The sequence below is a fragment of the Callospermophilus lateralis genome, chromosome 11 (assembly GCF_048772815.1).
Source record: "Callospermophilus lateralis isolate mCalLat2 chromosome 11, mCalLat2.hap1, whole genome shotgun sequence".
NCBI classification, from domain to species: Eukaryota; Metazoa; Chordata; class Mammalia; order Rodentia; family Sciuridae; genus Callospermophilus; species Callospermophilus lateralis.
This window is the reverse complement of record NC_135315.1, coordinates 24686614-24709732: the sequence shown is the minus strand read 5'-3', so window position 1 is coordinate 24709732 and position 23119 is coordinate 24686614. Positions and strand designations below refer to the sequence as shown.

General features: G+C 43.5%; 1 protein-coding gene and 1 pseudogene across 5 annotated transcripts in view; one reads left to right on the top strand and one right to left on the bottom strand.

Annotated features, from left to right (window-relative positions):
- Window positions 1–23119, bottom strand: part of Igf2bp1 (insulin like growth factor 2 mRNA binding protein 1) — a 39086-nt gene that overhangs the window by 14027 nt on the left and 1940 nt on the right. For all 5 annotated transcript variants that reach the window (XM_077110519.1, XM_077110521.1, XM_077110520.1 and 2 more), the window contains exon 3: window positions 210–258. In XM_077110519.1, coding sequence (XP_076966634.1) covers window positions 210–258 — 49 coding nt within the window. The remainder of the gene's footprint in view (window positions 1–209; window positions 259–23119) is intronic.
- On the top strand, window positions 18243–18357 carry LOC143411148 (U4 spliceosomal RNA; annotated as a pseudogene).

The window sequence follows — 23119 nt, the reverse complement described above, 5'->3', positions numbered from 1 at the left end:
GAAGCACATCCAACTACCTGGGGCCCTATCAACTCCTACCATCACCAAGTTTAGAGAACACCCTTCCCACCTTCTTAATGTCTCTAGCCTTAGAAATAGCCCAAAGTTGGAATCCAAGATGAAGGAGACCCAACCAACCCCAGAGACTCCTCCTTTAAATTCAAGCCAACCCAGACATGCTGCCACCTGACCCCACCCCAACCACTTACTTCCCATCGGAGCTGAGGTGGAATATTTCGTATCTGGATTTTTCGACTCCTGAAATAAAACAAAAATGAGTCAGAGAAAGCTCTGGGAGTTTTAACTAAGACCCTGTGAACTAGTAGTAGTTTCTAATCTTTGTCCTAGTTTTTACCTCGCTCCTTCTGGTCACCAAAATGAAATCTTACAGTAACTTTTCAGTAATGCAGCTTGGAGATGGGGTTGTCTCAAATTAGACCAAATTATACCACAGACAGCTTGGGAACAGTGGTGAATTCCTGTACTCCCAGGGGGCTCAGGAGGCTGAGGCAGAAGGATCACAGGTTCAAGTCTAACCCCAGCAATTTAGTGAGACCCTCAGCAACTTAGCAAGTCCCTTTCTCAAAATAAAAAATAAGAAGGTTGAGGATGTGGCTCACTGGTTAAGCATCCCTGATGCAGAATCAAATGCTAGGAGCAGTTAGGTAACAAAATTCCCTAAAAAGTCACAACTGTTTTGTTACTACTTTAGTGTTCTCACTCCATTCTTGTCATCAGAACCAGCCACTACAATGCCACGCTAAATAAGACAAATTTAATTAATCTAACAACTCTCTAAATGGTACCTGCTTCATGCTCTATTTTATTCAAGAGGCTTGGGGCACAGAAATGAACCAAACACAAAATGCTTGGCCTGAGGTGCTCACCAGGTTCTAGGGTAGACAATATATGCAAACAAATTACAGCAGATAATAACCAGGTTAAGCCCTTGGCAGGGATATGGATTTAAACCACTTATTAGCACTGATGTTGAAAAGATTATTTAACTTCTTTGAGGCCCAGTTTCCTCCCCTGTAAAGCAGGGATAATACCTATTCACAGGTGGTAGGTGGTGTTAGATATTTGTAAAGAGCTTAGCAAAAGGTTTGAAGTAAGTACTTATGCTGTAACAATAGATGCATCTGTGAATACTAAGGTGGCTGCGCTGCTAGGCCTTAGTACCACCTTCCCCCTCTCCCAGTTCCCTCTCCTAAACAATGGTTCCCCCTCCATCACATCTTTCAAATTCCTCTTAAAAATGTCCATTTTCCCTGAGGAAAGCTTTCAGGTTCAGGGTTGCGTCCCAGGGCAATTGCTTACCACTCAAATCAATACCCTAATCTCTGAGTTTGAGACATTTAAATTGGCTTGATGTGTTAGTCAATTGTCATTTAGGTCTTTGGATATCATCGATCATAAAGTCTTAGTTCAAGAACAAGGTCCAACAAAATTGTCGCAGTTTGGAGGAAAGTTGGACTAGAAAGCCAGAGTCCAGTTCAAGCCCTTAAACTCTCTCCATTGGGATGTTGGTTGATCAAACCTCTTAGCCTCAAGCCCCAGTACCCTGCAGGATGTGCAATGGGGACCATATGCAAAAGGCACTGGGCCAGCTCTTGTTCAGCTGAGAAAGGGATGCTGAAATTCTAATTGTAAATTGTGTCCACTTTGGCTATCCTGGTCCTGCTTACACCATTCACCAGTCTCCCCAGATACAAGGTGCAAACAGAAGGCTCTCTTCTCTAAGATCCCTTCTAGCTCTGCAATTCTGATAGGAAATTTTTATCCACAAAATATACTAATGAACATCCCTTTCTGAAATGAAATAACTTGTGGAAAGGAGAATAGGAGAAGAGATTCTTTGTGGCATTCTACTTTGGTTAGTTCACGAACTTCACTTAATTACAGCAAGACAAAACAGTGAAGATCAGAAACAAATGCAGTTCCATGTTCTCAGATTCTATCAGGCCAACCTGTGATTCAATCCACTGGCCAAGAGGAAGCCCCACATCTGCCCAAGTGAGCAATTTCCAGTAAGTCTTTTGATGACCAGATGGACAGACTATTTTCAAGCTGCCAGAGAACTGGAGAAATAAAATGACTACACCATTTTATGATGGAGAGAACTGATTTAGCTTAACAAGATAACAGGGACATCCCAGACCCATGATGCCTCCCTTAACAGTATAGGATGAAGGGCAAGGAGTTGGGGACTGCCTGCCTGGGTGTTCAAGCCAATAAGGACCTAATGTAACCCAACTGCAGGAGCCTAATTTAAAGTAAGCTCTTTCAAGACTATCCCTTGCTATAAGCTTAGGCCAAAGGTCAATACGTCCCTCTTCAAACTGTTTTAGAAACTTTTTTTTTCAGGGCCGGGAGGGGGAACGGGAGGGGTGGTAGTAGTGAAATCAAATCTCTGCTGGGATGTTAATCCATATCCTGAAAGCAATGTCAGGCAGTTTGTCTGGAATGTCTGGAATGTTCCAGGAGAGGGAGGGGGAGGAGGGCAGGGCCACCCAGCCAATGAAAGAAAAGATATCCTGGCAGCCCTCCCCCACCCCTCTAGGGCACATACCCCACCCACCCTGGGAACCCACTCCAGGCCCCTCCCAGACCTCTTTTCAGCAAAGCCCCCAGCCCCATACAACACAGCTAGGAGGGCCTGGAAGAGCTGAGGCCATGAAGAACCTTTGTCTCCTGGGCCCTTGGCCTGGTTTCTATTAAGTTTGATGCTACCTAATTTACTTCAGCCACAAAGCTCATGGGGCAATGCTGAAAGTTGTAACCTGCATTCCCTTGCACTGGACCTTTTAGGTGACTCATTCATTCCAGAAACAAGTACAGAAGGCCCAGGATAGACTGGGTCAAAGCAGGGTGCTGAGGGCCTGGGGGATCCTCATGGTGGAAAAGAGGCACCATAAGTCACTTTTTCACTCCACCTGCGTTTTCTCCTGTAGAAACACGCGCAAGGCCTTTGTAAGGACTAAATAGAGAAAAGTGAATGAAGCAGGGTGCCGGCCATGTAGTAAGTCTCCATCCATGTTCAAGTCTCCAGTTGGCTACAAGTATCCAGACCAGAATGGAAAAGGGTCGGTAAGTAGTGCTGACAAAGAGTTAATGGGTGAGAGGGATGACAACCATTGATTAAAAAAAAAAAAAAAAAAACCTTCTGAGATGATGGGAAAATAGTGGAAAACACTACTACTGCCTAAAGTCCCACTCCTGCTCCTCCACCTCCCAGACCAATGGACCCCTCCCTCTCCAGGAACCAGTATCTGCCAGGGCAAAATGAGCTCCTTCTATACTAGAGAGATAACAGACCCCCTACCCTGAGAACCATCTCTGTACCTGGAATGCCATTATTCAACAAAAGAAAACTCCCCACGGTTCATCAACTGCACCAACCACCAGGAGCTGAAAATCTGTTGAATGAAAGAATGAAGCTTCCTGTTCCAAGAAGGCAGAAGACTGCACCAGCCCAAAGGCTGAACTGCATGCCCACAGCCTGCCACTTGCAGTGCCCTCTGCCTACCCTGCCCATCGGGACACTTAAAAGGCCCTAGAGGGCTATTCACCAAATACATAGCCATTAGAGAACCCACTTTTCAAATGCTGCTGGGCCACCATGCCAAAGTGGTCCTTCTTTTTGGAAAACACAGAGACAATAGAGAATGTCACTGCAACATATGGCTACATAGGAAAGCAAGGGATTTGGGAAGCTCAGGAGCTGTGCCCAAGAAGGGGAACGTAAGAGCTCTAGTATCACTCATCTAGTATCACTCATCTAGTATCACTCATCTGGACTTCAGGGAAAGGGTCACAATTAGGGAAGAGCCTGATTAGATTTTATAACAAAGAGATCTAACATTTGAGAAGCACTTACCACCTGCCAGATCCTAAGATTATATAATCCTCCCACTACCCATGAAGGTGGTACCAGTGCTTCTATTTGAGAGACCAGGGCCAAGAATAAGAGGCCGAATATTTCAACCAAGTCTCACAGCCACTAAAAGACAGAGCCAGGATTTGAACCCCACATCTATCTGTTCCAGGCTCCTTGCACTGACCCTGTGCTACATTTTCGATGGCATAAAAGAAACAAAAAGCCTTTTGCTATAGTTCCATCATGTTAGGCTTGAAGACCAATTATTAATACTAAGAGCTCACACACTGAAAAGTAGGGCAGCCACGAGGGTGCTGTTTTCCAATAAACCAAAATATCCCACCTAAGACTCATTAAGCTGTTAACTTCTTTTCCCAGCTACGTATTTCCACACTTTATTGAAAAGTGATTTAATGGCATATCCTAAGCTTATTAGTTCGGTGACATGTTATTCTCTAAAATCACATTGTGATTTGGGAAGTTCTTTGCCTCTGCCAACCTGCTCCTACCTCTTTATACCCCTCCCATCTCACAGGGTAAGGTGCCACCTGCTGTGTTGATGGCAGGCCCTTCCTAGACTGAGGAGCTCCTTGAAACCAGGGTGGCAACAGCAGGTTTTAGAATCCTATCAAGTTTGGGCCCCCATTCCCAGAAGCCCTTGTTCTGAGTCAAGCCTGGACTTTCATCTCCGGTGGAAGTAGGATTAAACTGGGATATTCAGATTAGATCCTTCACCTCCACCTTCCACAAGGCCATGCTTCTGCCTCAACATATGGTCTTGGGCAAGTCAAGCCTTCAACTCGCTGAACCTCAGTTTCTTACATCTGGGGAACAAGGAATAGAATTATTCTATCTCCCACGGTCTTCTGTCCCTAGGCAGGTATCAACCCTGTCTATCAACAGGAGAACTTTCCTGGGGCTGGGGTTGTGGCTGAGTGGTAGAGCACTGCCTAGCACGGGTGAGGCACTGGGTCCGATCCTCAGCACCACATAAAAATAAAGGTATTGTGTCCACCTACAACTAAAATATATTTTTAAAAAAAAACAGGAGAACTTTCTCAATTTCAGATTATCTGTGCCTTAATGTTCTGAATAATTAATTGACTGTTCACTTTCTTTCTTTTGTCACCAGGGATTGAACCCAGGGTTGCATAGCCACTGAGCCACATGCCCAGCCCATTTTTAAAAAAATAAACAATTTATTTATTGCTTTGGCTACTTGGATTGAACTCAGGGGCACTCAACCACTAAGCAATATCCCCAGCCCTTTTTATATATATTTTATCTAGAGGCAGGGTCTCATTGAGTTGCTTAGTGCCTCGCTGTTGCTGAGGCTGGCTTTGAACTCGTGATCCTCCTGCCTCAGCCTCTGGCCACTGGGATTGCAGGCATGCGCCACCAACTCCACTCTTTTCACTCCCACCAGAAAAATTAAAACCATTTTCACATAATTTCAAAACTTTAAGGGTTAATGAAAACCTTGGGATCCATCCAAGGTTACGACACACATTCACACCTACAGGTAGGGCTTCATGTAAATGATGTCCAAGTCTCAGACAAGCCTTATACTGAGAGAGGATGTAAGAGGCAATTAAAAAATAATAAAGGTGAGGAGGCCTTGGGTGTGGCTCAGTGGCAGAGCTCTTGCCTAGCACGCAACAGTTTAGAGTGCCACAAAAATAATAATAGTAATAATAATATTAAAAGCTACACTGTGAGTGAGTTTGGTGTTACACTAGGATGCTGCAAGAGTGAGAAAAAAAAAAAATGTTCCAAAACTGCAGGAACACACCAAACTCACTTACTTAACTGGTACCAATTTCTATTGAGTCAAGAAGCTGGCTACCATGGCTTCTCTCCCAGTCTCTGGAACAAGTCCAGCTGCTGGGGCTATCCATTCCACAGAGGTTATCTTGGTATCTACCACACTCCAGGCCTATGCTATCCATCATGGTAGCCACTAACCACATGTGGCCTTGGAGCACTTACAATGTGGCTAGTTTAACTGAAGAACAATTTTAAATTTTATGTCAAGAGTTTATACAATTTTTTCAATTGTGAATTTTATGTAATCTAAATACGGAATGAGTATCTCCAATAAAACACTTTGATTTTGTGATGGGCTAAGTGTAAAAAAAATACACACTGGATTCCTAAAACTTGAATACTCCCCTCCCAAGATAAAGAAAAAAAAAATCTTGTTAACCACTATTTATATTGGTTGTATTTTGAGGGTACTAGGGTTTTAATCCAGGGGTGCTTTACCACCTGGGTACATCCCCAGGCTTTTTTGAGACATGACAGTATCTCATCAAGTTAGTGAGAGTCTGAGTGTCTGCTAATTTGCAGACATGGGCCTTTAACTTATGACCCTCTTCATCACCCTGGATTATAGGTTTGTGCCATAGTGGCCAGCAGAAATAATTTTTTGATATGCTGTCTTTAAAATTTCTTCAAGAGTAATTTCAGCCAAGTGTGGTGGCCACGTGTCTGTAATGCCAGTGGCTCAGGAGTTTGAGGCAGGAGAATCAAGAGTTCAAAGCCAGGTCTGGGGATATACCTCAGTTGGTAGAGTGCTTGACTCACATGCACAAGGACCTGGGTTCAATCCACACTATCACAAAAAAAAAAAAAAAACAAGAATTCAAAACCAGCCCTCAGTAAGTTAGCTAGGCTCTCAGCAAGACACTGTCTCAAAATAAAAAATAAAGTCTGTGGATGTGGCTTAGCGTTTAAGTTCCCCTGAGTTCAATCCCTGGTACCAAAGAAGTATTTTCACCTGTTTCATTTTCAGTATGACTGGAAATTAACACTCATGCGTGAGGGTTAGGGATACAACTCAGTTGGTAGAGTGCTTGCTGCACATCCAAAAGGCCCTGGGTTCAATCCCTAGCAAAACACACACACAAACACACACACACACACACACAAAAGCATCTCTGCGTGGCTCATCTGTACTGCACAGTGCAGTGCTGGGCGCTGTCTGCATGCTGAGCACAGAGCGACTCACAAGGCTCCTGCTTCCCTGCAGTTTCAGTCCCATAGGAACCCCTGTGTGAACAGGGAGGGATAAAACAAGGCTGACTGGGGAACAGAAGGGCTGTCTATTGGGTGCCTGCCTTCAGAAAGGGTGATTCTGCAGGCTCTTCAACAAAAGGGTCCCAGTGAGGTTGATGTGGGCGTGGAAGGGTCCTCACAAAGCTGGAGCCCTTCAGGCTGCATCTCCAAGCTGGAAGTTGTCCTAAAGGACCCAGCTCTGCTTTTTCTAAAGATCACCACTGCACTGACTCAGTCCTTCCTCCCCACCCTTCCCATCCCTATACACAGGATGGAGAAGTGGCACACACAAACAACAAAAATAACTTGCCCAGGAAAACTTCTGAAGGGGGCGAGCCTGGCACGCTCCAGGCAGGGCTCTAGTTGAGAAAGGGGGCGGGGCTGCAGAGGGAGGAGAAGCTGGCCCCATGCCCAGGGCTCTGTGCCAGGCTGATCCAGAGGCAGGGCAGCCAGACAGGCGGGGACGGCGGGTGGCTGGCGCGTAAGGGCTAGAAGTTGGAAAACAGGGACCTACTAGGTGATGTGGGACTAACAGAGTAGGTTCTGTTACTAGGAAGAACATCAGTATGGAGGGACTGGAAGGCAGAGACACCACTGGAATGTAACTGTGGCACTGAGCATGTGGTCCTTTTAAATGAAGGGTGGCATATCCAGAGTCTCACATGTCCCCTGATTCCTGTACTAACTCTGAGTAAAAGAAAGTAGGAAAAGCACATCTCCAGGACCTCCTCTGGCTCTCTTTCGGAGGGGTCTTCTAACAGCGTGTAATAACAAGTCAAAGGAGAAAGGGAGATTGCCCAGCTTCTTACATGACCAGACACACCACACACACTACCCCTTCACCTATCACCAAGAATTTCCAGTTGAAAAGAATCAGATTCATAGTTTGAGGCTGGAAAGCAGGAAGCCCACACGCCTGATCTGAAGTCATCCTTATTTCATGGGAGAAAATGAGCCTCAGAAAAGGAAAAAAGCTTTGCCAATTTGGAAGTAGAACTAGAACTCACTCTCCAAGCTCGTCTGTGTTCATTTTACCAAACTACACTGCTTCCCCTCCGAAGAGGAGGAGTGTTGATACAGCAGAAGCTCATAGAGCCTGACGTCAGGAGCAGGAAAAATGCCCATATTCTGTATGGCTAAATGAGTGCCAACTGGCATTTACTGCATGCGGCTCTAATTTGGGCAAAAGATTTAATTTGCAGAAGAGCTAACTACCCTATAATACGGCTGGATGGCTGTCAGAGATCTGTTAAGAGGGGAAAAGGGTAGTCACCAGAAGTTCTTATCTTGCGTACAATGCCAGCTAGGTCTAAGGTAGATAAGGAAGCCAAGGAGTAAGCTGAGGGAGAGGTGCTAAGGTGTTGACTAGGGTAGAGAGCAAGCAGCAGCCATGAATACTTCGCTCAATTCACTCATCTCAGGAATAAATGGGTTGACAAGAAAGCCTGAAGACTTTTTTTTTTTTTCCCTTGCCCATCTGGGCAGCGCCAGAGGAAGCCAAAACAGAAGCTCTGGGACAACCGATCTGTTTCCAGACAAATTCTGAGTCTGCCTGGGCCAACTGGTGTCCCCTCCCCCCCATCTTCCTCTCTGCCTAGAATCTTACTCTTTAACCTCAGAGTAGCTACTGCAGGGGACTGGCCATGTGGAGTTACACAGTGGAAAGAGGGAACCAAGAGAACGAAAAATCTGAGGTGTGATAAATGTGCAGGAGAAACCATCAGGAGGGAAAGAAACTTAAGTATGTGGACATGGCGAAAAGGAGGTGACTAGTGTAGCCAGGCCTTTCTGGTGGAGGCAGAAATGGTGCCCTGGAGGATGCTGCTCCCCATCCTTCTCAGACTGGCAGTATCCGGGATTCTAAGCTCTGAGAAAGGAAAAGACCACATCACCAGAGATGCTGGGTGAGCTCTCATCCCAGTGCAGATGTCAGCATCTCTCCAGGAAGCCGAAGAGCCAAATGGTCGGGCATTCTGGGGCCCAGAGACCTGTCTAAGGATGGAGCTGCCACTCAGTGGATGGTGACATGGGAGATGCCTTGGAAATGGAGAGGAGGAATCTCTCCTCAGGAGGAGTAGCACGTGTGGAGTGCACAGCTCATGGTGAGGATTTTGAGGGGGAAATCACAGAAGAAAGGAAAAGGAAACCAGCTCACTTTTTGCAACTGGTGACTTGGTCCTGCCAAAAAGACCCTCTTAAGAATGAATTTCGTGTTTGGAAGAAGTGTTCCCTGTATAAGGATGGGAGTGTGTCCTGGTGTACACTAAATAGTAACAATTTAATTCATCCTATTAGTGGAAAGGAGCTCTGGTTGCCTCCCCTCCAGATGCCAACCTGTAGCTGGTGGGACACTTCAGGAAGCCAGGTGTCTGTTTCTTCCTGGTGGAGGAGTTCTGGCAGGGATGTCCATCTGATTTCTGCCTGGCTTGGGGTAGGAGGAAATTTTTTTTGTTTTTCTTCCTGGTTCAGGGTTCTGAGCCGCAGGTTTGACACCACCGCCTTCCAAGACGGTTGTCAACGCCCTCGGCCAGGAGAAGGCGCAGGGCTCCCGCAGCCTGAAGGACCTGGGCCCGACCCAGCCTTCCCCCTGAGGGTTGGAAAGCCCAGCAGTCTGGGCCACGAAGAGAAAGAGGTGCCTGGGAAGGGCGGCAGCAGCTGAGGGTGGGGGAGGGCTGGCAGCAGCTGGGGGGGAGGAGGGGAGTCCTGTGAGCCCGCAATTGAGAAGGTCTGAGCAGCTGAGAGGCCAGGCCTGTGCCCCATGGGGGCGGACCCTCCCCCAGCCCCTCTCACCTAACCAGGGAAAGCTGAGCGCTCCCTCTCCCACCCCAGCCTCTGGGTGGGCTTCAGCTGCGGAGCGCCGGGAGGAGGCAAAGGATGTCCCCCAAACGCCCCGCCTCCCCCGTTAATCTAGAATGTTCTCCAGCCAAATCACCCTCGTTGTCCAAGAAGCTCCAAGCTGGTCCGGCGGGCCCCGCGGGCCCTAGGCTACCAGCGCAGGGCCCAGAGGGGGAGGGGACCTGCGCCAGGGGCTGCTGGGTGGGGGTGGGGACCAGGACTTTGCCCTTTGTGTGTGTCAGTCTCTCTCTCCCTTTCTCTCCCCACCGGCAGAAATCCGACCCCATCGGTGAGCCAGGCAGCCAGCGCGGGGCAGGCTCCCCCTCCGGGGTCCTTTAGTAAATCCAGACCCGACCTCCCTGTGGTCAGGGCTGTGACTGAGGTGGTCCTGTGGGGGGAGGGGGCTTTCCGCCTGCAAACAGGCCTGCAAGCATTTAAGTGGGAACCGGTTGGGGGTAGGGAGCCGAGAAGAGGCTGGAAGTGGGGCCCGCAGAAGCTGGAGGGGAGAAAATGGCCCGGGAGGCGGCATTCCTTAGAGACCTCGGCTGGGCTGCGGGAGGAGGCAAGACCCGGCTGGGGAGGCCTCCCACTGAGAAGGCCGGAACCGGGCCCGGGAGTGGGATAGGGAGGAGCGCTGAACTTAGGGGTCTTCCTAAGAGAGGCCAGGTCCCCAAGGCCAACCGGGAAGGCTCCCAAGCAGAGTAGATAGAATAACCTTATCTGCCAGCCCTTTTGGAGTGTCATCAATTCATAATGTTATTTAATAACGCACCTAGGCATGCTACTTCAAGTTAACAAAGTGCCTCTTTACCCGTTCTTTCTTTCTATGAACCTGGATTAACAAAAAGATGCTGGTCTGAGGCCCTCAAGCACCAAGGACGGCAGAATATTTATTTATTATTTCGATTCTGCAGGTCCAAAAGAGGTCAAGTGACTAGCCCGAGGTGACACTAGCCAGCAAGTGTCACTACATTGTGCAGCCTACTCCTGCTTGCCAGAGAAATTTTTGAGTTATTGCTCAACATGTACCGCCAAGCCGCTCTGGAGGCTGAGGCAGGAGCCTGGTGAGTTCAATGCCAGCCTTAGCAACTCAGTGAGGCCCTAAGTTTCTTAGGGAGACCCTGTCTCAAAATAAAATATACAAAAAGGGTGGGCATGTGGCTCAGTCCTTAAATGCCCTTGTGTTAAATCTAGGTACAAAAAAAAAAAGATACTGTATCAACTATGACTTGTGATTCTGCAATCCCTGTAACAAATGTCACCTCTTTGTCCCTGCAGGGGAGCAGGGGAGAAGAGAGGGAAACCATCTCAATCCCGGTCCTCTTCTCCAAACTCCTATTTCCCTGAGTTGAAACCATACAAAACAGGAGAGGCAGGAATTAGCCAAAAGTTCCAGCCTTGGTGCCTTGTGAAGTGTGAAGGTTCTTTCTTAGAACCCAAAATACTCATTCAGCTTATTTCGTGAGGTTTCTGGAGATGGCAAGGATCCAGGTGAAGAAACAGAAACCTGGGAAAAAACAATGACAATAGATACCACAACTGACACAGCTGGGGGGAGACAGGGCTGGGCTGAGACTGACATCTGCCCGTGCAACCCACTCAGGTCTTTCCTCCACTTGCTTCAGCTCCCTCTCTGTGGCTCTCACACTCCAATAACAGAATCCCCTTTCCAATTTTAGGGGCCCAGACAAGGGGAGAGAATTCTTGGATCCATTATCTCACTTGAGATGCCCTAAAATCCCAACAGGGAAAGGAAAATGCAATGCAAAGCCAGTGTTCCACGACTGAGAAGGGAAGGAGGTACAGAGCAAGCAGTTGTGTGATTTCATGTGGGTTTGTATTTATATTTGCAAAGCTTATGGCCCCCCAACAATGTTAAAGAAAACTCGCATTGTGAGAGGACCACCTGGCCCCACCCCTAAGAGAGCTCAGCCTTAAAGTCAGAAAGGCCAGAGTTGAATCTAGCCCTACTCATTCTTGCACCACTAGGCTTCATATTATTCTATATTATGAAAATAATGCCTTTGGGGTTCTTATATGGCTTCAATGAAATAAGAGTTCTTAGAGTAGATAATATAAGTTTCCTATAATTATAGAAAGACCATCTTTTGACCTTCCTTGCTTCTCATAGTGCTTAGGAGCAAAGCAGATGTTGAATGAAGTAAATGAAGTAAATAAACAGGGCGACTGCACTACCTACCTATAACTTATCCCTGAGATAAGTTACTGAATGCTGCCCCACCCTCATAAATTATTTTGCCACAAATTCCACCCTGTCCATTTGTCCACCAGGCTCTCCGTAATGCAATCCTCTTTTCTGCCTATGCTCCAAAACCTAGTTTAGCTACCACCTCCCTCTTCTCTTAGTCCTGAGATGGCATATGCCTATTATTATAATCCCCCAGGCTTCCATGCTGTCCCACAGATTTCCTGGATCTAAACTGGTAACACTGGAGGGCAGGAAGTTTCCCTCTTAACCCCCATGCCTGCCTTCTCCACCCAAAACAGGAGATGCAATACTACTAAATATAAATTAAATAATTAAATATTCAATTCAGGGGAGGGGGTCAATATTCCCACATTGCATGGGAATGGTGGCACACATCTATAATCCCAGCAGCTCGGGAGGCTGAGGCAGGAGGACCATAAATTCAAAGCCAGCCTCAGGAACTTAGTAAGGCCCTAAGCAACTCAGTGAGACCCTGTCTCTACATAAAATATAAAATAGGGCTGGGGATGTGGCTCAGTGGTTGACTGCCCCTGAGTGCAATCCCTAGTACCAAAAAAAAAAAAAAAAAAAAAAGCTGAGGATGTGGCTCAGGGGTTAAGTGTCCTGGGTTCAAGCCTTGGTACCAAAAACATTGTCTAGGATGAAGTGTCGCTTCCATGTGAGTAAAAGCAAAACCAGCAATGGTTTTGAAACAGTGATTTGTTTGTGAGGTGCAATGATGCAAGCCTGTTGTCCCAGCTACTAGAGACTGAGGCTGAAGGATCACCTGAGCCTAAGAGTTCAAGACCAATGTGGGTGAGTAACATTGCAAGATTCCCATTTCAAAAGAAAAAAAAAATGGCAAAGAAAAAAAAGTACTTGATAAATTATAGTTCTTTTCACATCCATTGTAAGACCAAGGTCACTTATTCCCCGTGTATTTCTAGTATGTAGTAAAGGGAATGTCATACATAGTAGATTCCAAACAGATAAGCAAAAGTGGATAAATGCGCAGAATACAACAGACACCAGAATGGCAATATGTAAATCAATGGTTGTGCAACTGATGTGATTCTGCAATCTGTATATGGGGTAAAAATGGGAGTTCATATCCCACTTGAATCAAAGTGTGAAATATGATATATCAAGAACTATGTAATGTTTTGAACAACCTACAATAAAAATTTTTTTTAAAAGTGGATAAATGCATATGCTCGTGGATGATTAGAGGTATCAATATTTGCAGCAATATGCAAGCCATCACAAAGTACCATCTTCAAGGATGCCTGTAGGTTTGTTTTCTGTGGGGTTTTGTTTTTGTTGTTTGGTATAGGGATTGAACCCAAGGGAATTTAACCACTCAGCCACATCCCCCCAGCCCTTTTAAAAATATATATTTTATTTAGAGACATGTCTTTGTCTTTTTTTCCCTTGTCTTTTTTTTTTAATTTACATATCTTTTATTAAATACAAGATATCAGACAAGTGCATTGAATAATATTAGTGATCTTTTTTTTTTCTGTTGAATAACTATGCCTTGTCTTGCTGAGCTTGGCTTTGAACTCATGATCCTCCTTACTCGGCTACCTTAGAATTGACTTCTGAGTTTGCACCACTGCGCCTCACAAGTCACTACCAACTTGCTAAATAAATTTCCTCACGTGCATTTTTAAAGTATTAGTTGTAGATGGCTTATCTATTTTTTGTGGGGCTGAGCATTGAACCCAGTGCCTCACATGTGCCAGGCAAGTGCTCTACCACTGAGCTACAACCCCAGCCCTCACGTGGATTTTGGTTGTAATTTTTTTAATATTATTTAATAGCCAATGGTTGAGTAGCAAATGCACTCCGCAGACCCCGACCAGGCAAAAGATGCTGACTTTTTTTTTTTCTTTGAAGGAGAGAAGGAGCTTGAACTAGATAGGTGGCATTCCTCTTCTAGTCAGAAGTTGAAAGGAAACTACTCATTTAAGATGGCTAGAGAAAAAGGCAAGGGTAGAAAGTGAAACAAAGATCATCTCTCTGAGATATGGGTTTGTGAAGATCATTCTCCCTGGCCTCCAGAGCTCAGAACTCCCTCCACTCTATTTCCAAAAAGCCAGCAGCAGCAAAATGGTAATAAACAGAGGAAAAGCCTCTAGATAAGTTAGCTTGAGGGCTAGATCTTCCTTTTTTTCATGTGAAATAAAAAGTTGCTGAATGGACACCTAAGAGTGAACACGGGCTGGGTGCCGTGGCCCAGACCTGCAATACCACTCGGGAAGCTGAGACTGGAGATCACAAGTTCAAGGCCAACTGGGACAACCTAGCAAGACCCTCTCTCAAAATAAAAAATAAAAAGAGCCAGGGATGTAGCTGAGTGGTAGAGTGCTTGCCTAGCACATGCAAGATGCTGGGATAACTAGTGTGCACAAACACAGGGCACAGGGCTCCCCTTCCTGCTGCCTCCAGTCACCATCCTAGTACAGCCAGTCCTTGCTCAGAATACACTGGCTGCAGACATCAGCAGCCACAGCACTGTGAAAGAACATCTTTGCCCTTTAATTTAGGGTTCCATCTCCAAATCCTGCCCAAACAACTGGTGTCTTTTTACATTTGGACTTCTCCTCCCAACCAACTTAGAGTCCTCGAAAAGAATAAATATTCTAACATTGAATAGATAGCCTCAAAAAGTTTCTTTTACCCAGCAACCCCCATTTCAGTTCCTGTCTCCCCTCATTTTCTCCTTCTCAACAGAAACTAATGGGAAGTAGATGAGCCCCAAGCAATCTCAAATGCAACATACATCACTCTGCATAAACTAATTGTAAAACTCTTTATAGTAACTGATTAAAGTCACAAGCCTGTTAAAGGGCCAGAAACCACATCCGTATTGGAGGCCATTCCCCCTCTTCATCCCAAGTAAGAAAAGATTCGATTAATCCCTGGCTGGGTCCTGGGCACCAGTAATGAACACATGCATATTCCCACAATGTCCAGGGTATGGTGTGTGTGTTTTGAGGAGGGCCGACTGAAAAGAGGAAGTGGTCACAAAGTTGGGTTCTGAATCGTCTTTGGGAGCTGTTTCCAGACTAGTATAGCAGACCAGGGGAAAAGGAAAAGCTTCTACAAAGGCAAAGGAAGGAAAGAACTCACCTCCTGGGCCTCCAAGAATCCAATATACTCATCTCCCACCTGGTATCCTCTCAAATCCCAAAAGGACTCAATTCTTAATACACTTTCCACATTTGCAGATCCAGGTGGACCCCTAAAGTGTCCCTTTTCTAATGCATCTTTGATAGTGGTCGAAAATGTGAAATTTCCGCTAGGAACTTGGCCCAGGTTCAGAGAATCAACAATCTAAAAGGCTCATTTCTCCTAATGAAGAACCTAGGATTCCCACCATGCTTGCCCCATCTCCCCAAGCCTGTCTCAGATTGATGGGCAACAGTACTGACAGGTTCATGATCCAGGTTTCTCTAGTGAGCTTCCTCTCTCTCCCCAAAGATAGCTTTTGCTTTTCCTTTCAGCACAGGGGCAGAGTTTTAAAGGAACCCTACACAGATCCCCTTCAACATATTACATAAAATACACGCCAAATGCACCATAAATATACTTAAACACCAACACAATGCCTGATATGTACCACACACTGCCACACTCTCATGAACCATTTTCAAATGTCAATATACTTGATCATTTCTGATTCTCTTGGAATTACCCTCAGCTCTACAGGGCAGAGCAGAGAACTGCAAAGCTTGAGGACAAAGACTGGACAAAACAGGAGGCAATGACGTCAACATCCAAAGCAAAAGAATATGATCATTATAATAGCTACTGTGTATTACTGTTAGGATCACTTATAGAAGTAGAGCTCTTGCTTTTAAAAAACTATATCCTGGGACTAAAAACAGAGTGGTAGAGCACTGGTTCCCGAGCACCCACGAGGGCTAAGTAACCCCAAATAAACAACAAAAACAAGTTTATATACAGGTATCCTGGGAGAAAAAATCTGTACAGGTATGGAGGATGAGAGATCTAAGATGGTCCTAAGCCTCTGATATTATAGAGCTTCTGCCCTCCTTGAGCCTTAAGAATTTAATGGTGGCACACACCTGTAATCCCAGTGGCTTGGGAGGCTGAGGCAGGAGGAGCTCAAATTCAAAGCCAGACTCAAAATCTTGGGGAGAACCTGTCTCAGAAATAAATTTTAAAAAATGGGTTTGAAATGTGGCTCAGTGGTTAAGCATCCCTGGGTTCAATCCCTAATATTCCCTCCAAAAAAAAAAGAACAAGAATTACTAACCAATCAAATTTCACTCATTCATTTTCCACTTAAAGTGGCCAAAATAACCCCCGTGAAGAGCTGGCCTACTGAGGGGAGCTTGCTCTGGGCTGGAGGCAGTGACTTTAGAGGTCCCACTGGTTGAGCCAGGTGTGCCCTGGAGGTCTCCCTCTCTCCTCTAGCCCTCAGGGGTGTGGTGTTGGCCATTGATAACTCTGTTTCTGAACCCTGCCTGTGCTGATTAACACACACTGGCCCACTCATGTAGAGGTGGCATCATTCATGCAAATTAAAGCTCACAGGTTCTTTATATTTTAAAAAATTAAAAAAATAATAATTAAGTGGCCAAAATATCTTGATAGTTTGTAACTTAATTTGCAATGAAAAAAAATTGAAAATTCCCCTTAACCCTCTTTAGACAATGTGGAAGATTAACTACAATGCATAGAATCAACAGGGTAGAAGAAAAGAACACTGAAATATTCACCCACTTCTTGTGCCTCTGCTGTTATTTTCTTCTCCCACAACCCTAGTCCAAACTGAGCAAAATTCCCAGCCATCTCTTATCAGACCGTCCGTTATGCCTTCCAGGTACCAAAATGCCCCTTGTCTAATAAGATTTGTCCCAAGGAGTCTTGATATCTGGACAATCCAGCCAAAAATTCGTTTAATCATCCTGCTGTTTGCTCTGTATTTCATTCAAAAGCAGTTTACTAATGGCTAGTACACTGCTGCTGGGAGCTGGACCTCTGCAACAGGACTGCATTTCTCATGGTGTTTGTCTGCATAGTTAGATCACAGGGTAGAACAATGAAGTTTTTTTTACTATATTCAAATCATATAGTCCAGGGCACACTCCTGTAACCCCAGCAACTTGTGAAGCTGGGGTAGGAGGATTTCAAATTCAAGGTCAGCCTCAGCAATTTAGTGAGACCCTGTCTCAAAATCAAAAAAAAAGGCTGTAACGAGCTGGGCATGGTGGCGCATGCATGTAATCCCAGCGACTAAGGATGCTGAGGCAGGAGGATCCTGAGTTCAAAGCCAGCCTCAGCAACAGCAAGGTGCTAAGCAACTCAGTGAGACCCTGTCTCTAAAAAAATATATAAAATAGGGCTGGGGGGTGAGGGATGTCTCAGTGGTCCAATCTAAGTTCCCTAAGTGGTCCCTAAGTTCAATCTCTGGTACCAAAAAAAGAAAAATAACCTCCTACTTTTCATCATGGTTTAACCATAACCAACATTTTTATATAATTTTTTTTAGTTGTAGATGGACATAATACCTTTATTTTCTTTATTTTTTTTTGTAGTGCTGAGGATCCCAGCGCCTCACAAGTGTGAAGCAAGCGCTCTGCTGCTGAGCCCCTACCTCAGCCCCATTACCAACATTTTGTTATCAGCAGTTTGTGTTTAGAGTAATAGCTCCTTCTAGGCTGTTCTATTTACTGCAAATCTACTGTAGTTCTCGAAAGGTAGAAAACAAGTCTTACAAAGCTGGCTGTACTATACGTCAAAACCAGAATCACCCTTTCTAACCTACTAACAAGTAAATATTCCCCCTTGATCAAAGCCTCAAAAATCAATTTTTTTTTTTTTTACTAGAAAGAAGTTACTGAACATCTTCCTGATGGCAGTCCATACTTGCAACCATGTTCACTTATAGGATCATTTATAACCAAATCAAGCTTTATCAATAACCAATCAGGTGTGCATTTTCTTGGGTGTATGTTTTTTTTAAATTCCTTTCTTTGGGGAGGAAAAGTGGAAGTGCATAGGAGCAAGTTCTTTTCTAATAACATGAAGTCCAACATGAGTTTGAGAATGGGGCTGAGACACCGAGTAAAATCCTCAAAGCCTCACCAGTGGCCAACTGGAGGACAGGCATTGCAATCATGTTTTCTCCAATTTCTAGATGATGAGGTCCAGGACAACTTTTCCCCGATTTGTTCAAAATCAACACACATTTTATATAAGCAGTGCTTAAGGTTAAAACTCACTCTAAGCTTTGTGCAATGGCAGTATCGTAGCTGATGAGGTTTATCCCAGGCATGATTATTACTAATCGAAAACTCTTCCCAATACCCAGCCATGACAGCTTGAAATACAGTCAGTACTGACCAAAAAAAAAAAACTTGCTCTACCCTAACATGTTAACGACACTTTGAACTGTTATCTATACACAAAAACTTTCATTCTGTTACTCCCTGTATTATTGCTTCAGTCAGTGATTATCTGCCTGCAGGCTGGGGAGGCCGAGGCAAGAGAATCACAAGTTCAAAGCCAGCCTAGCAACTTATGAAAACCCTGTCTTGAAAAAGTAAGAAAGGACTGGGGATTTAGTTTAGCAGTAAAGCACTCTTGGGTTCAATCCCCAGTAACAGAAATAATATTTTTTAAAAAAATATTATTTGAATTGACAACTGTTAACTCTTAAAAGTTTGATTCCCCAGATCTAGAGACCTCTCTGGTACCCAGACACAACAGCAACTACCTTCATCTCCATTTTCTTCCACTTTTGTGCTCCTTTACCCACTCAATTCCCCTGTCCTCTGCCTCTTTCACTTCACAATGAGCTCCTGGCCTCTTGCCTTAGAATGAAAGAAAAGTCTCCGAAGGGGTCTATACCCCTGCAGCAGGACTTGGGGAAGTCAGGCAAGGTTTGGGCTCCGGCACGCTGGAGCCTGGCGGGCCGTGGGAAGCAAGTCCTCAAAGATGCACGCTGCGGATGTCCTCTGCCCGGGAGGAAGGCAAGGCGGGAGGCCCCTCAGCCAAGCCGACCGCGATTGCGGGGCTGGGGCAGTTGCTGGGATGGGCGGAGAAGGGTTAGGGCACGGGAGCGCGGGCAGCGGGAGATCTCCAGGAAGCCCTCCAGCACCGCTGCCACTATCCTCTCCCTCTGTTTTTTATTTTAAAGGGGAAGGGAAAGCAGTCAACCCCAAAAGCAAAAAGCCTTTCCCTGCGCTAAATCAATCAACCACGGTTTCCTGAACCTGGTGTCTGGGAGCCTCCAGCAGCTCCTCTGGAGGCGAGGGGGTAATCCACCCCATCCTCAGTGTCTGCCAGGCAGTAGGTCTGTCTATTTCTTTCTCCAGTTCCCACCCCTACAACACTCCATCACAAAATTTAATTTTGAATTTTGGAGAAGTCATTAGCCACATTTTAAATTTTTTTTAAAAGGATGGGGAGTAAAAAAGACAATTTAATTTAATTTTAAATTCTAACAGTTGGAAAAATGAGTTCCTCAAACTTTTCCTTTGGTTCATTTATTTATTCTAAGACACCACCACTAACACACAGAGATGATCAATAATTTCTTCAACTCAAAAATCTCTAAAATTTCTAAAAATATCATTTGCTTTGTCTCCCCCTTTGCACTCAATAAAATGAAATCTAAAATTAAAAAAAAATTTAAAGCCTATACTCACTAGCCTACCTCAATACTATCTTTGTCAGCTAGCTCTTACCCATTAAAATATAAAATAACCTTTTAAGTCTTAAAAGAACCCACACACATAGAACAGATTAAAATGATATATATTAAAGTAATTTTAGAAGATTAGAAAGCTCAGAAACTTTGAATCAAGATTCTTCCCATTGCTAATGTTATATTTAATCTCTGAAACATGATTATAAGAAAGAATGTTTTACTTTTTCCACCAAGAGCTGTGTCATACCTACACATTTGGAGTAGTTAACTCTGAATAAGTTAATAATGGGAATTTCAATTCTTTCCCTTCATTACTACAGTCCTCCATCTGAGAAACCATCAGAGTAAAATATCATCTTTCTAATTTGGGTCAGAAAATCAGGGGTTATGGAAACTTCCAAGAGACAATCAAATACTACTGCTCTTAGGAATGTCTCATCTTGAAATACTGAGCAACTAACACACTAAGGATTTTTCTAGCAAAGAAGAAAAACTACACATTCATAAACTGAGTTAATTTCTAGGAGGAAATTAAAAATGAGGGCGAACCCAATTTCCACCTTTACTCCATTAGTGCAGGAAAATTTAAGACTCATTTCTCATTTATTTAAAGAAAGAAAACCAGAACCTAATGGGAAACCTTTTTACTAAAAGAATCAAATTGTTTCAGTTTTAAACTTGTTGAATATTAGCCACGTGTATTTTTCCCCTATAAGTTGTTAACTTTCTTTTTGATTTGAAGGCTAACTCACATTACAATCATTAAAGTAAAAGTGCATGGAATAAAAATTTAATCCAGCTCTTGTATCTTGCAAACTCCTTTCATTTTAGCCCCTAACTACAAGTTGTCATGTTGTTATTGTTGTTTTAATTTTATTAAATGTGAAACTATACCTAAAGGTAAGAATTTTAGTTTGAGACCATTCAGCAACCCAAGTTTTCTTCAGAGCCTCTAAAATTCATTAAATAAATTGAATTTTTTTTCAATTAACAAGACAACCCTTCAGATTTTTAAACCTGTAACATCAGAAAATTCAGCTGTAAAATAGGAAACAAGTTCTAACCCTCACATTGAGGGTTACCATGCTTTTATGAATGGGTATGAGACTAAAATTCATTTTAATAGTTAAAAATGAGGAAAGAAACATTAACCTGACTAAAGAAACCAAATTAGGACTATTTAACTTCAATATATTTCACCTTGAAAAAACACTTGTGCATCTTTTTTTTTTTTTTAACAGTAACACCTTTTATTTTGATGACACACGTTGACAGTAAATATGCCATCCTTAGGTCACAGTCCTATAGGAAAAGGCATATAAATAGTGGCAAGAACAAAAGTTGAATTCCCTCAAAAAATAATTTCCTGAAGTAAACAAGTCTCATTAAGGTTGTAGCCCTTCACCTCAACTTCTTTCATGTCTCTCAAAAGAAAACACATACACAAACTCGCCACAACTATTTTTTAAATGTCTTGAGTTTTTCTATTTTTGTACCAACATTTGACAGCAAATATATATCAAAATTCTCAACAAAAAGCCAAAATTGTTAACCAAATCCCAATACAGGCAAAACAAGGGTTTGAGAAGAGGACAGAGAAACTTAATGTCATTTTTTTTTAAATTCAAATTAATTGCTCTTTTCAGTTTAAGATATTGTTTAAATTACATGAAAAAGATTCAACGTAAATACAAAATAGCAACACTTTTAAATCAAAACTGCTCAGTTATAACATCTATAGCACATCTTTTGTTTGACTTCCTCTTCTTTAAAACATGTATATAGAGGTACATTTAAGTTGTTGAGGTTTTATGAGTCTCAGAAATTTAAATCATAATTCGTTTAGTACTGAGTGTTAGATCTGAGAAAACACTTTATCTTAGATAATGAAAACAAGTATATGTACACATATGTATACATAGTATATATGTGCAATTGTTCATTTTGCTTAGAATGTCATAATTAACTAATTTCTCTTCTGTACTGAGATTGAAAGTCAGTAACCAACCCAAATGAAGGAATACTTTCAGACTAAAGACACATACCACAACATGCTTCCTCAAAGAACAGAAAATGAGAAAGCACACCGACTTCATGAAAACAAACTTTTTTAAAATCTGGGACTTCAAAAATTGATTCATGCTAGAAAAATGAAGTCCCTCTCACCACCACTATCCCCCCAACCCCCCCAAAAGACAATTGTCTCAATGTTTGGACTCAAAATTATTTCAGAAAGGGGGAGAACACACAAAAGATCTAATTGAATATGGGTATGGAAAGGCAGATTTTTACCCAGTCTTCTCACAAACCCCCTCCCCATTCCAACTCAAAGAGCCCTTAGCAATGCATTTTGGAGGGAACAAGAAGGAGCCTAGAAATAAAAGCAAGCAGATGGCTTGAGAAAAAAGATCCATAAATATAGGGCACCATGAAAATTAAAATATAAATGTTTTGAGTTTCATTTCATCACATTTTGCTATTTCAAGCTTTTCACTTCATTCTCTTTAAAATGTAAACCATCCTCTAGCAAAAAAAACATAAAAGGTCCATATATTTCAAAATCCCAGTCATTAGGGATATTTCTCAGCAATATTCAGCTTTCAATTCAAATATCCATAATCAATAAATCTACTAGTGTCTATGTGTTTGCATCTTATTCTCATATTCAGAAAGTTTCAAAATATTGAGACTTCTTCCAATTTTATTGCCTCTTTACTCCTAACTGTAATTGTCCTCCCAATAACAGTATTTCAAGCATTTGAGGATAAATCACAAGCTATACAAACACAGTAACAAGCCATATTGATCATCTCTAGATATAATAGTTGCAGGTAAAATATCTTTAAGCTAAACCAATGCACAGATTCTCACATTAAACTTTCTAGATTCTTGAACTACCCCCCCCCCAAAAAAAAAAACCCAGCCACCCTCTTGTCTTCTCTTACCCAGGAAAAGTCCAGAGACTATGCAAACTTCCAGTTTTGAAATGGGGGTTGGGGGGAATAAAGATTTACTGGGGGTTGCTTCCAACCAAACACAAGAGAAAACTCTGTACTGTCAATATGTTTAAAGTCTGATGTGAGAAAAGTAGAAAGACTGCCCTACACTCCCAGCCAGAGTGCAACATACAATTTCAGAATTCAAAATATCTGAAATCCACCATGAATTTTCATAAAGCACTTTAAGAGATACCCCATTTTGCTGGTGAGAGGGGATAGTGGGTACTGGAACACACCACAACACACACAACCATTCATCCACGGAGTTCTAGACCCTCCAAAGAGCCCCAGCTCACAGTCTGAACACAAAGCTCTCACCCCAGATGGTCCCCTTGTAACAATGGGCTGAAGGAGTGGGGGTGGGGGGGCTCGAAAAGGATAGTACAGCCAAAGCATATTCTGTGAAAAATCCAGTTGGGGAGAAAGGCGATCTAAGATCTGAGGGACTATGG